Source organism: Desmodus rotundus, chromosome 7, assembly GCF_022682495.2.
Source record: "Desmodus rotundus isolate HL8 chromosome 7, HLdesRot8A.1, whole genome shotgun sequence".
NCBI lineage: Eukaryota > Metazoa > Chordata > Mammalia > Chiroptera > Phyllostomidae > Desmodus > Desmodus rotundus.
Window position 1 is genome coordinate 113,139,576 of NC_071393.1, and position 15,162 is coordinate 113,154,737.

A 15,162-nucleotide genomic window follows, 5' to 3' on the forward strand; every position below is an offset into this window, starting at 1 on the left:
TTGAGAAGTCCCAGCCCCACCCAGGCCCTCCAGCCCAGGATTCCAGTGCCAGAAGAGAAGTCCCCCTAACTTTTGGCTGTAAAAACCAGCAGAGATTGAGGCTGTCGAAAACAAAAACTTCTAGAGTCCCATGCAATTCCTCTTAAAGGGCCCATACACAGATTTACTTGGACTCACTCCCTCTCAGCTCCAGCATGAGGCAGCAGCTTGAAAGGCACCAGAGGCATAAGGGGAGGGAGGAACTGAAGCAGCTGGCATCAGAGCAAGAGCCGGGGGGTGGGGGCGGGGGGGGGGGGGTATTGGTCAAGTATAGCTCTTTCCCAGAGAGAAGTCCTGGCAGAGGCCATTGTTCATTTTCTGAGCTGTTGCCCCACAGAGCTGACAGGTGGGCACCATATCAGAGACTCCATCAACCTGGCTCACACAGTTTGCCCCACCCTGGTGATTTCCTGAGGTTCCCATCCCACCCAATTTTGGGCCCACCCAAGCTTTTTCCAGTGGCCGATCTTGGTTTATGTTTCATATTTTCCTAACTTCTCTCAAACGAGCACCATCTGGCCTCAGAGAGCCCTGTACTTTTCGCTAAGTGGCCCCAGGTCCAGCCCTAGCAGCAGCCATCTGTAGATCACTTTGTAGCTCATGCCAGATGGCCCCAGACAGAATACAGATGGTAGCTGACCTTGGCCTGTACTTCCTTGAGGTCCCAGAGACTGCACACCCAGTGGACAGCTACAGACCACATCAGAGCACCACCACCCAACCACCTCCACAAGCAACACACTCAAGGGGCAGACTGATCAGGCACTGTAGCCCTGCTGATCCTCCACAGTGGTCACATCCAGTCCTTACTGCTGATCAGCCTAGGAGAATCCCTCCCATTGATCTGCCAACAGCAATCAAGACTCATCTACAAGAGGAGGCTGTACATAGCCCACACGTTGGGCACATCTCAAGAAACCAGCTTAGATGATAGGGGAGGCTGTGCTATTGAGACCTACAGGACACCTACTACATTCGGCCACTCTAGCAAGCCAGGAAGTCATAGCAGCTCTACCTAATACAGAGAAACGAACACAGGGAGGCTGCCAAAATGAAGAGACAAAGAAACATGACCTAAATAAAAGAACAGAACAAAACTCAAGAGTAAGAATAAACTAAATGGAGATAAACTACTAATGCAGATTTCAACACACTTGTTGTAAGGATGCTCAATGAATTTAGGGGAAAAGCAGATGAACTCAGAGAGAACTTCAACAGCATAAAAAAGGACATGGAAACCTTAAAAAAGAACCAGTCAGTAATGAAGAATACATTAACTGAAGTGAAAAGTAATTTACAGAAAATTCATAATAGAGTGGATAAAGCCAAGAATCTAATCAGCAATTTGGAATATAAGGAAGCAAAAGACACCCAATCAGAATAGCAATAAGAAAACAGAATCCAGGAAAATGAGGATAGAAGTCCTCATTTGAGAACTTAACCTTGAGAAAAGGTTAAGTTTCCACTGTAACACTGAGAATTTTTCATAATCCAGTCTCTACCTATCTCACCAACCTTGTGTCTCCTTCAAATCTCCTCTTACAGGCTGGTTTACTCACTGAGTTAAGAACATGCTTAAATTTACTTTTTTGTCTCTATCACTGCTTAAGCTATACCCATCCCTGGTCCTCACACTAGCCTAAAGCCTGTTTATAAAATCAACATAAATTCTACCTTTTTGTAATTGGTCAGTCTGGCCCTTATCAACAGCTCCATTCTTTGAACTCTTCCATCACAGGGTCAGATGAACACACTCCCCTACACACTTCCTTTGACACCCATTACATACACCTTTGCACTGAGATTTAACTTTTTACATGAGAATGCCATGACTCTATTGAAATGTAATTTCCATGGGTTTCATATAATCAAGAGAAAATAGGGCAAGGATATAGCATTTTAGTCTCAGATCTGTCTGGTTCACGAAGGAATAGATCAGAAAACTGTTAGCAACAGCCTCAGGGTTAAACACAAAGCACATGACAGATCTGTAGCAGCTTAAATGCTTGGACTTAAGGTTTCTTGTTTTTAGGTCCTTGTCTTGACATGCCCTCAGCTCTATCAACAGCAAACTATAAAAATTTTCCACTGTTGATTGTGTAAGTCATTCAAGATGCCTCAAATCCTTCTGGGAATAAGGTATGAAATAACAAAATAAAGGTCAGGAAACAGACTGACAGACAACTGCTTAGACATGGCTACTATACTGGGAGGTAGCATATGAAGCAGTAGAATCAACAGATCTTGGGTTAAATCCTGGCTCTTGAAACTCACTGGCTATAGAACTTAGAAATTCTTAATCTCTCTGAGAAACAATTTCTTCATCTAATACTGTGGATTAATCACTTACTACTCAGTTGCTGTGAAAATTAAATTAGTTAATACATATATAAAGTAACTAGCATAGTTCCAGAAAGATAATACTTGCTTAATTCTTCATTCTTAAAACATTATACCAACCCATTTATCCTCTGCTACTTCTTTAAAGAAAGTAGTAAAAGAGTGATTTTCTGGCCTCTTAAAGATATATCAAGATCAACTTGCTGAAATCCATTGAGGCTACAGGCCTGAACAAGGAATCCTAACCCTAATACCCAATGTACAATAGGGTCGTCATTATGGCTAATCTCTACGTGTTACAGTGAGGGGGAAAAAAGCTAGATTAGATTCTTGTCATACTTCTTAGAGTAACTGAGTCTTTCCAACATTAAGAACGTGCAATTTTTGATAAAGGAAAAAGTGGGAGGCTGAGAGATTATAATCAAACTGGACTCCCACAGAAAGAAGAGAGATAGTGTTCCATAAAGCTAACAGGTGAACTCTTCACACCCCTAAAGGCATATGAGATTGTGACCACTGCCTCTGACAATTCTTCCAGCACCGCTGTTAATCCAAAATGGCAGGAATCATAAAATAACACGTGAATGGGCCAAAGAATCCTGAACTCTTGGAAATGGAAGAAACCTCCAAAGTCATCTGGCCTAAGCCTCTCCTTACACAGCTGAGGAAGTTGGTACAGGAAAGAAGCCAAAATGCACGCCAAGCTTCTTTTTTGCCTCCCTAGATACTCACTTCATTTTTTAAATTTTCCTAAGATTTCATTATTTCCTATGCAGTAAGCAAGATTAGACAGAACAGTTCATTTGCCTTGCAAAATGGGCCCAAGCACTGGAAATATCCAAGACACTTGCCCCTAACAGAACACTGGCACAAAAAAGCAAAGGTATATACATTCTTGCAGTTACTTGATTGAACTATCAAGTCCCTGCGTAGCAAGTTGTACAAAGACAAAGAGTTTCTGTTCGTATTGCATACAGCCTATGAACAGAAATGCATTCTGAGAACTAGAGGTTTTTCATAGTTTTTCTATATAAAGAAAGATCTGTAGGGGACTGGCAAAATCACTGGAAGTTCCTAGTGGTGATAACTGTCTTCTTCCCTGTATATCTTCATGATGACACAGTAAGAAAAGCTGAATTAGACTATAACACTTCTTAGAAGTACCGCATACCAGGTAACTACCTCTGGGAGGTGATGAACAGAAATTTGATACTCTTTCTTGTTAACTGAACCAACCGAATTTCAAGTGACCGTTTTAATCTAAATTCAATCCAAGATTTTCCGCTTCTGGCCAAGATGGAGGCATAGGTAGACTGTGCCTCCTCCCACAACCAAAAGAAGGACAACGACAATTTTAAAACAAAAAACAACCAGAACTGACAGAAAATCGAACTGTATGGAAGTCCGACAACCAAGGAGATAAACAAGAAATATTCATCCAGACCGGTAGAAGGGGCGGAGACACGCAGCCTGGGTGGAGAGGACTCAAGGTAAGGCAGCCGCTGGCGGGCCCAGCGAGGTGGCGGATTGTGGAACAGGGCAGGCCAGGCTGCAGCTAGCAGACCCCACAAGGTGGTGGCTGGCAGACCCTATGGCCCCACATTCGCACATAGATAAACTAGGAGGAACCCCGGGGGAGCGAGACAGACCACACAACCCAGGGCTCCAGCGCAGGGAAATAAAGCCTCAAACCTCTCAGTGAAAACACCCGTGGGGGTTGGGGCAGCAGCAGGAGAAACTCCCAGCCTCACAGGAGAGGTCGTTGGAGAGACCCACAGGGGCCTAGAGCGTGCACAGGCCCACCCACTCGGGAATCAGCACCAGAGGGGCCCAATTTGATTATGGGTGGCTGAGGGAGTGACTGAAGTCCGGCAGAGTGTGGAGTGGACGCCATTGCTCCCTCTTGGCCCCTCCCCCACATACAGAGTCACAGCGCAACGAGGAGCGTTACCCAGCCCTGGTGAACACCTAAGGCTCCACCCCTTTATGTAACAGGCGCGCCAAGACAAAAAATATGGCCCAAGTGAAAGAACAGATCAAAGCTCCAGAAAAAATACAAGTAAACAGCAAACAGATAGCCAACCTATCAGATGCATAGTTCAAAACACTGGTAATCAGGAAGCTCACAGAATTGGTTGAATTTGGTCACAAATTCGATGGAAAAATGAAGTCTAGGCTAAGAGAAACAAAGGAAAATGTACAGGGAACCAATAGTGATGGGAAGGAAACTGGAACTCAAATCAACGGTGTGGACCAGAAGGAAGACAGAAACACCCAACCAGAAAACAATGAAGAAACAAGAATTCAAAAAAATGAGGAGACGCTTAGGAACCTCCAGGACATCTTGAAACGTTCCAACATCCAAATCATGGGGGTGCCAGAAGGAGAAGAGGAAAAGCAAGAAAATGAAAACTTATTTGAACAAATAATGAAGGAGAACTTCCCCAATCTGGCAAAGGAAATAGACTTCCAGGAAGTCTAGGAAGCTCAGAGAGTCCCAAAGAAGCTGGACCCAAGGAGGAACACACCAAGGCACATCATAATTCCATTCCCCAAGATTAAAGAGAAGGAGAGAATATTAGAAGCAGCAAGAGAAAAGGACACAGTTACCTACAAAGGGGTTCCCATAAGACTGTCAGCTGATTTCTCAAAAGAGACCTTACAGGCAAGAAGGGGCTGGAAAGAAGTTTTCCAAGTCATGAAAGGCAAGGACCTACATCCAAGATTACTCTATCCAGCAAAGCTATCATTTAGAATGGAAAGGCAGATAAAGTGCTTCCCGGATAAGGTCAAATTAAAGGAGTTCATCATCACCAAGCCCTTATTATATGAAATCTTAAATCTAAGAAAAAGAAGATAAAAAATATGAACAGTAAAAATGACAGCAAACTCACAGTTATTAACAACACCTAAAACAAAAACAAAAGCAAACTAAGCAAACAACTAGAACAGGAACAGAACCACAGAAATGGAGATCACATGGAGGGTTATCAACAGGGGAGTGGGAGGGGGAGAGAGGGGGGAAAGGTACAGAGAATTAGTAGCATAAATGGTAGGTGGAAAATAGACAGGGGGAGGGTAAGAATAGTATAGGAAATGTAGAATCCAAAGAACTTATAATGTATGACCCATGGACATGAACTCTAGGGGGGGAATGTGGGAGGGAGGGGGTGGGCAGGATGGAGTAGAGTGAAAGGGGGGAAATGGGACAACTGTAATAGTATAATCAATAAATATATTTAAAAAAAAGAAAAAATAAATAAATTCAACCCAAAATGTGTGGCTCTACTCTCCTAAGTTATCAACTTGTATGAGAAAGACATGAACATACTTAGGAAAATTAAAAAAGTCACCCAGTGAATAAGTCCATTCACTTGGAATAAATGCACATACAATACAGAAATTAAACCACTTTTGGGTGAAATGTATTAGCTAGATATAATTGTTTTTCTCAATTAGTCCCTTGAAGTTTGTCCTAACCCAATGATTCAAAGAAAAAGCTAACTTAAGGAATTTTAGGTCTGCAACATGAACACAAAATTTTAGTGAATGGTGAGCTAAACATTAAGCAACACTGTTAGGCAAATACCAAAAAAGGTGAAAAGATACTATACTGAACTTTAAAAATATTTAGTGACTAGAACTCTGATATTATGCAAGATATCATCTTGCATAATATCAGAGTTCTGCTCTGCTCTAGTCAGGAGATCCTGGAAATACTGTTGGATGCCAAAGTCAGGGGACTATGTCCAAGTATGTTAAATTCCTAAGAGACAAGAATCAAACCTCAAACCACATCACAAAACAGCAAATGTAATAACTAGGGATATTTAGGCTATAGAAGAAAGAAACAAAACAGAAGCAGGACAACTAGATGCCTTCAAATATTTGCAGGGCAATCAGAAATGGAGCTACCATTGTTTTAATGGGCCCTAGGAGAACAAGAAGTATCAAAAGATGAAAAACAGAAAAACAATTTTTGGCTTAATAATAATTTTCCAAGTTAGCTTCAAAAGTCAATAAAATCAACCTCCAATTTTTTATAACAAGAAAGAAGGCAAAGTATTAATGATTCTGAAAGCCATATTTTATGGAGAATAATCTATGAGCGGTGGTGAGGCTATTGTAACATTCCAGGTGAGAAAAGACAATGGACTGTTTTAGGTAGTAGTGATGGGAACAGAAAGGAGTGGAAGGCTCACAGAAACATTTCAGAGATAGAGCTCATGGTATTTGATGACTTCTTGGAGACTCTTGGAATAATGGTATTTAGTGGGATTTACTGTGTTAATCTAGCCATTCACCTACTCACAATAACAGAAATAGTAAATACTTACATAGTGTTACCATGTGTCAGGAAGTGTTCTACATGTTTTACATAGTTGAACTCACTTCATTCTCATAACCCTATGAAGTGTATTCTATCATCATGCACATTTTACCAACAAGAAACTAAGGCTTTCATTAGTAAAGTTGGTCAAAGAATAAATATTAAAGAACTAGTAGGAAGTTAAATACCAATTGTGGACCTACATTATCCCAAAGCTAAAGCTCTGAATCCATAACACTAGACAGGTGTAAAAGAAAGGCAACAAAATTGAAGGCAGGTAGCATGTAATGATGGTAACAGTCCAGTGAGTGAAGAGCTTGAGGGGTAAGACGACAGACTGTAGGGGCAGGTGAGGATTTGGCAGTACCAGAATCAGGGAACCACTATCCACGTCAAGAAACAGAAAATTGGTGGCAATCTGGAAACATGATGCACTTGTTTAGAGAGAGAGAGAGAGAGAGGGAGGGAGAGAGGGAGAAAAGCCAAATAATAAAACATTTGCACTGAATCCACATTCCTAGAGATGGAACATAAGAATTAACTTTTTAGTTGTTGTTTTTAAGCAAAACCCTGGGTAATTTTGAGACAGAACCAGGCTTGGGAACTTCTGTAACAGATCTCTTTCTGCTTTTCAATTCTAGTTGACACTAAATGAATTTCCACGAAATGAAAGGAGGGAGGGACGCAGGGATACTAGCACGAAGAAAACTGCTGTGCATTTACAGTCTACACTGCTTATGTTCCCGTTTTTACTAAATAGTCTCTCATAGGAATAGGTATAGACGAGGCAGTGGAAGGAGGGATGTGTTGTACATGGTGTGCTGGCTAAAAAGCAGGCTTCCCCCTGCGATTTTCTGGTACCATTAGCAGAAAGAAACGCGTCCTGGCTATAATACACGTGGTAATCCAACTAAAAAAAAAAAACGAGACTGGATTTCTCAGGCTATGGTGTGTCTGGCTAACGATGGATGACACTATACTCGTTTACGTGCTCAGAAGGGTTACAGGAAACTACTAGGTTGGGGCCTGCCTGCTCAGAGGCCAAAAGAATCTGGCTCACTCGAAGAGGTGTCTGCTCTTCAATTACACTTCAAGTACCCTACTCCCGGAGACGATCTGAGCCGCGCATACCTGAGGGTCCTCTGGTAAGATTGATCTCTTCCTCAGTGACCAAATAATCCACTCTTCCGTTCATGTTTTACTGCCTGTCTGGTTTCCCACCTGGTCGCGTAGCGCAAGCACAGGTGAAGGTGAATCAATCTCAGCCGAGCGCCCAAAACACAACACTTTCGGTTGCAGCTGCTCCTGGACCGGAAGAGGAAGCGAGAGCGCTGGGAGCGCCAGGAACTCTGGGAATTGTGGTTCCGGCGGCTGACGCGTTGCTTCATCTCACCCGGCACTCGAAGGAAAGTGTGAGGTGAGTAAGGAGCAAGTTACTATTGGGAGTTGGGGGACAAAGGAATAGTAAAAGTAAGAGAAATAAGTAAATTCATAGTGTCGAGGAAAAATTAAAAATAAAATATCCTGCCACTTCAGAAAGTCTCTAAAAATGGAGAAAAGAGAGGGGGAAAAAAAAAATCTAGGAGAGCTCAATTATTCTCTAAGTATTAGACCAGACTGGGCTGGGCGTCGCAGGCAATCTGCTAAAGCGATGACAAAGACAGACAGAAACCTCGCTCTTCCGTGGAACCAAGCACATACCATCCATGACATACCCTCCGTGTTTTCGTGTCAGAGGACTAAACACCGTTTGCTATACATCCTTTGGTAAGTCTCCCTTTGGGTAGCCATTTGAGTTAGTTTCTTGCCATTATCCAAAGTAAAAACAATAAAACTACTGTCTTCGGGACAAGCAGGTACTTACAGCTTGGAGCATGGCGCCTGTATACATATAAAAGGGACAGTGGAAAGATTTGTGATTACAGGCTTGCTCAAGAAAATCCTTTAGGAAAAGTAGGGAGGGGGGTGGATAAATGATAATGGAAAGAAATTATTTTTTATTTTAAATTTAAAGCAAGATAAAGTATCACCAGTTTTGAAATTTAAACAAAAAAATAAAAGGGAAGAGGAATATCAGTCTCTTCCTTTTAGTAAAAGGAAGAATGCAATCTTTAAAAAACAAAATTCGTAAGGTAAGACTAGTTAGTGGGTGAACTAGCTATGACTTCAGCCCAGCCTTCCTAACTCTTAAGGCAGAATTCCAAAACAGGGCCTGAAGGAACCTTCAAGGGTCAAAAACTCACAAGCCCTAAGAACCAAGAAGGCGGCTTAAATGTGAAAAGCAAGCTGGAGTTAGAGCACAGGAATTGGGGGTGGGGACTGTAAAGGAAGTTCCAATTAAGTCATTCAAATTCAGATTAAATAATTAAAACAGAAGCTACTGTGTTTACCAAACAGAGCAAGGAAGAGGTAGATACCCCTGGAAGGCCTTTTATTTGCTAATCCTGAGAGAAGTTAATATGGGATAGTGGACAAGAACTCTGGACGTAGTGTCAGAAGGCTTGATCTCAAGTTTCAGTTTTATCTTCCAGTTGTCTAGCTTTGACCAGGTAACATAATTATCTCCTGTGCTCCCCCCATTTCTAAAAGGGCATAATAATAGATCTTTAAAAGGTTGTTGAAAGGATAAAATGAGATGAAACTTTAAAAATTACCAGTACTTCTCAACTTCAAACTCAGATTCCCACCATCCTCACTGCCAACCCTCTTTAACATATGGTGCCTGAATGAGTGAATAAAATGATCATAAAAGTGCCCTGGCTGATGTGGTTCAGTGGATTGAGTGCCAGCCTGTGAACCAAAGGGTCACCTGTTTGATTCAATGTGCCAGGGCACATGCCTGGGTTGTGTGGGCCAGGTCCCCAGTTGAGGGGCACGTGAGGGGCAACCACACACTGACGTTTCTCTCCCTCTCTTTCTCCCTCCCTTCCCCTCTCTCTATAAATAAATAAATAAATAAATAAATATTTTTAAAAAAATGATCATAAAAGCAGAGTATGATAACTGAAAAAACTAAGGTATAAGTAAGACACATTTGAATATCAAGAGAGAAAAAGATCAAATAGAAATTGGAAAAGAAAATCAAGAAAGTTATCAATGAAGAAATTTGTAGAAAAAAGGTTTCTTGTGGACCACTTGTGGGGAAGTCACTACTCTGTACCTGGGAAGATTGCCCTTTTCACCAGAGCACACAGCTTCACGAGAAACACAAGTTAGTAAAAGGAAAAGTCACCAAATAAGTTCAAGAAATGCTGGTAATAAGTGGAGTGACAGATCAGACATGTAAATTGTCTTTATATCTTAATGTAAGTAAATTTTTTTAACAATGAGGAAACTTTAACCTGTAGGAGGAAATTGTTTCTCATTTAACAATGAGAAAACAGAGAATATAGGGATTTCTGCTCAGAGAAAACAATGAGAAAAATTATGGATTCAGGAGAATGATGGAGTATTTAGGGAATAACAAACACAACCAAGTCTGTGAGTGGAAAAAGCAGAATGAGTGGTAGGTGATGACACTGAATGAGTAGGCTAGAAACAGATCATGTATGAACACTAGTGCAGAGATACACACTTAATTCTATATGCAGTAGGCTTAGATGGAGGTTTATTTATCTCGTATTAAATAACTCTGGAAATCAATAGTTTAGGCCTGCTATCAAGGCTCCTCAAGTCACTGAGGCCCAGGTTCCTTCCAGCTTTCTGTCCTCTCTCCAGCCCCCACCCCAGAGTATGGCCTTTGCTTCATGGAGCAGAATGGTTAAGATGGGTTTTGGAACTTCAACTATCATTTTCACATTCCAAGCAAGTAGTGAAGAAAAGGCAAAGAAAGGTTCACTCCATGCTTTTACAGAGACCTCTTGGAAATTTCATGCACTTCTTATTTCTCATTAGTGAGAAACCCTTACTTTACAATGTGGGAGGCCCAGGATATGTTATATTTTAGTGGGATGGAAATGTGCCAAATAAAAAAACATCAGGGTTACTGTTATAATTTGAAAGGTGAGAATGGATATTGGGAGGCCATAGGTAGTCTAACACAAGAAGTGACACTTTCTGTCTGAACTAGCCTTTCTGTTCAAGGCCTTATGACCTTGAGGTATGTAAAACCTATGGATCTTGGTTATTTTAGCCTACTATTTATAAGATTAGAGGAAACTTTGTCTCACACCTTGAGGTTTTTACTCACATCCTGCTCTGGTTTTGCACATTTTATGTTATACATTCACTCGGTCTTCCCATTGTTCTCTTTGTTCCTACCTCTTCCTACTTCAATATTTTATTCAATCAGCCTCTTTAGTGACTAACTCATGGATATGTTGCATTTAGGACTTAATCCCCTCTTCTTTGATATTTGTTCCAACTTGCTGCTGTATAACTGACCCCCTTGGTTTCAGACTTGCATATTTTATTTTTTATATGCTTCCTTAAGTGATTAAACCTTTTTCTGATTGACATTTGTTTACTTGCTGTGTTATTACATTTTATCAAATTGTATTAGTTTGTTAGGGCTACTATAACAAATCCCACAGAGCAAGTGACTTAAACAAAAAAAAAATTTATTTTCTCATAGTTCTGGAGACTAGAAGTCCAAGATCAAGGTGTTGGCAGTATTGGTGTCTTCCCAGGCCTCACTCCTTGGCTTGTAGATGTCTGTCTTCTTCCTCTGTATATACATGATCTTCCTTCTATATGTGCAAAATATATGTCCAAATTTCCTCTTCTTGTAAGGACACCAGTCATATTGATTTAGGGCTCATCCTAAAGACCTCACTATAACTTAGCTCTATAAAGGCCTTATCTCCAAATATGGTTAACCTTCTGAGATACTGAAGGTTAGAGCTTCAACATATGAACTTTGTGGGGATACAGTTTATCCCATAACACAGATTACAGTGATGCCTTACAGATTTTAGAACTGTTGTATATCTTTAAAGTGGCACTGCATATCTGCTTTGGCCCATTACATGTTGGTTTTATAGTTTAATCCTGATATAGGACTATTTCTTTAATTTCCAAATTCTTGGGGAAAATTTTACTGCAGACCTCAACTACTGATAACAGCAAGTATCAGCAAGGCATTTACAATGATCTCATCTTCCAGCAGCCTTTTTGGTTGGTACTCTCCATTCTTTTCTATAAATATACTCTCTTCACAAGAAATCTAATTTAGTCTCCTTACTATGAATTCCATTAACATTCTAGTCTTCACCTCTTCACTTAGCATTAGTCTGGTATCAGTTGTCTACATGCCATCTCAAAATTTGGATACCTAATAGGCACCTTGAATTAGCATAATAAAAGTAGAATTCCTAATCCCTATGCCTCCAAACCTACAAGGTCTGTCCATAAAAAGTCCAACTATTGTTAATATAATGAGAATGGCTTGTGTGACATTAATGTAACTTGGCAGCCAAGAAGAGTGGACTGGAATGTGCATGATGAACCATGGTAACTTCCCTGTACTAGTCAGTGGGGGCAGTAGATGTCATTGAGTGAGTATGCATACTGTGTGGATGTTGCATTCAAAGCAGCTGAGTGAGTAGAGCAATGAATCTGCATCAAACTTTGCATTAATCTTGAGCATTCCTCCACGGAAATGATTTGGAAGATTCAGAAGACCACAGCTATGGGTAACTGGTGACTGGCAACAATGCATCCACTCATTGGCAAAACATCAAATCACCCAGGTAACTCAGTTCCCCCTACAGCCCAGATTTGGCACCCTGCGACTTCTGGCTTTTCCCAAAACCAAAATCACCTTTGAAAGGGAAGAGATTTCAGACCATTGATGAGATTCAGGAGATTACAACAGGGCAGCTGATGGAGATTAGAAGAACTGTGTGAGGTCTCAAGTTGCCTACTTTGAAGGGGACTGAGGCATCATTGTCTTATGTACAATGTTCCTCGTATCTTATATCTTTTTCAATAAATGTCTCTATTTTTCATCTTATATAGCTAGATACCTTCTGGACAAACCTTGTATACCTCCTTTAGTCTTTTCCCTTCCTTGGGTCACTTGATTTGCTCAATTCAAATAAAAATCTTCACAAGCATTCTTGATCATAGTCTTTCTTTCACACCCTACATACAAATCATCAGAAAGTCCAGTTGTCTCTAAATACAAAAAATATATAGTCTGTATCTGACAATCTCTGCTACTACCATCTTTTCCAAATCACCAGTATTTATTGGCTAGACTTCTGCTATTCTTCCTAAGAGTTTGCCCTATTGCCACTCCCACCCTCAATACATTCTTCCCATAGAAGTCGGGGCAATCTTGCAAAAATGTAAATTAGATCATGCCATGCATCTGTTTAAAATCCTTCAATCAATTCCATCTGACTTAGAATAAATGTCAAAGTCCTTAATATTGCCCACAAGGTCCCACGTGATCTGGCCTGTGTCTAGCTTTCTCATTCATCTGCTACCACAACCCCCTTCCCTCTCACTCACTACTTTGCACTTTCCCTGGCCTTTTTTCTATTCCTCAAAAAAATACATGTATTTTTGCTTTAGATCTTTGCATTTGCTGTGTCACCTGCTCCCACTCCATGTTCAGTGCTTTATGTTTATTACCTAGAAGAGTTGGTAGCAGGCTTTCAATGAAAGAATGTATTTCAGTGAAAATGAAACTTAAACTCAGTCACTTGCAGAAAGTAACACTGCACTTGTCATTTGTTGTTTCGTTACTGCTCCCACAGGTGTCCTAGCTCTACTACATATTTTCCTTTTAGTTATTACCATTAATGTGCTGATGTCCTCAAAATGAATCCAGAATGTTTCCCTCCAAAAGGTAGCCTATTTTTTTTTCAGACTGCCAAAAGAAAATCTTGTCCCATTGCTAACAACTGGTTAAAGTTTATATGCTGTATCTTTGAATGCAGCTTTTATATATAGTGGCAACAGTCTCTTTAAGATTAAAGTGGTCTTGCCCTGGCTGGTGTGGCTCAGTGGATTGAGTGCCAGCCTGCAAATCAAAGGGTCACTGGTTCAATTCCTAGTCTAGGGCACATGCCTGGATTGTGGGCCAGGTCCCCAGTGGGGGGGGGGGGAGGCGAGCAAGAGGCAACCACACATTGATGTTTCTCTTCCTCTCTTTCTTCTTTCCTTCCCCTCTCTCTAAAAATAAATAAAATCTTAAAAAATAAAATAAAATCAGAATAGTCTCTACTGATACATTTCATGTTCTCATGGTAATTGGCCTTATCTGATGCTGCCATTGGGGGATGAAACCTTGTTATTCCAATATTAGATCCAGATGATTATCTCTTGCTTCTTAAATATGTTGTTTTATGCAATTTGTGACAACATGGGTGAACCTGGAGGACATAATGCTAACTGAAATAAGCCAGATAGAAAAATATAAATACTGGATGATCTCATTCTTTTATTTATAATTGAAATCTTAAGAAAAAAAAGAAGTCAAACTCACAAAATCCTAGAGTAAAATGGTGGTTTCCATAGCTGAGGGGTGGGATAAATGAAGAGATATTGGTCAAAGGATGCACTTTGAGGTACAGTATGAATAAGTTCTGGGGGTCTAATGTACAGAATGGTGACTATAGTTAACAATACTTCAAGTATACCATGTGCTATACTTGAAATTTGCTACCAGAGTAGATCTTAAGTGTTCTCACCACACATACATACACAAAGGTAACTGTGTGGGGTGAAGGATATATTAATTAATTTGATTATGGTAATCAAATCACAATATATACATATATCAATCAGATCATGTTCTATGCTTCATATGTATGTATGTATATATATGTGTGTGTGTATGCATATATACACACACAATTTTATTGGTCAACTATACCTCAATAAACCTGGAGGGGAAAAGTGGTCCTTCTGTCCTAGAGTATAAGATGCCTTACGACTTCAACTTTTCCCCACCAGAGACCCTATTTCAATTTTATGGTCCTCAAGAGAAGTTCAAGATAGAATACCTTGGGGAAGCTACCTTTTGGGCTCTTTGAATTGAATAGAGCATCATAACTCTGACTTTATAAGAGGAAGACTTGCTGTGGCCCATTGATCCTTGATTGTCAAAGGTTCTGACTACAGCTTTGACAATCAAGATTATTTGCCACCCATGCTACCACTGTTGAAGTAAGCATTCAGGGTGAAGCAAAATGAGGTTTACATTTGTTCATATGGAAAAATAATACATTAATTAAAAAATAATAATACAAGAATAAACTGTTTTGTGTGCTCACACTGAGTACACAAAAACCTACTTTTGCCCCACCTGTATACCTCAATGTCATTTTGTAATAAACCTGTAAGACTCAGATAGTAGAGCATTAAGGCCAAAGTTAAGATCCATTATTTATCAGCTGTATAGCCCAGAGAAAACCACTAGCTTTTTGGTCTCAGTTTCTTCTTGTGTAAAATAGGGATAATAACCATATCTATGATCTAGGATTACAGTGAAGACCAAATGA

The 15,162-nt window shown here is 40.3% G+C and overlaps 2 protein-coding genes across 2 annotated transcripts in view; one reads left to right on the forward strand and one right to left on the reverse strand.

Moving 5' to 3' along the window:
• Positions 1-8,012, reverse strand: part of SYNJ2BP (synaptojanin 2 binding protein) — a 38,075-nt gene extending 30,063 nt beyond the window's left edge. The window contains exon 1 of the mRNA XM_024567534.4: positions 7,841-8,012. Coding sequence (XP_024423302.1) covers positions 7,841-7,904 — 64 coding nt within the window. The 5' untranslated portion in view covers positions 7,905-8,012. The remainder of the gene's footprint in view (positions 1-7,840) is intronic.
• A 68-nt stretch (positions 8,013-8,080) lies between these two features.
• The window catches only part of ADAM21 (ADAM metallopeptidase domain 21), a 62,894-nt gene continuing 55,812 nt past the window's right edge, over positions 8,081-15,162 (forward strand). Inside the window, exon 1 of the mRNA XM_045202072.3 lies at positions 8,081-8,126. The gene's annotated coding sequence lies outside the window, so the exon portion shown is untranslated. The remainder of the gene's footprint in view (positions 8,127-15,162) is intronic.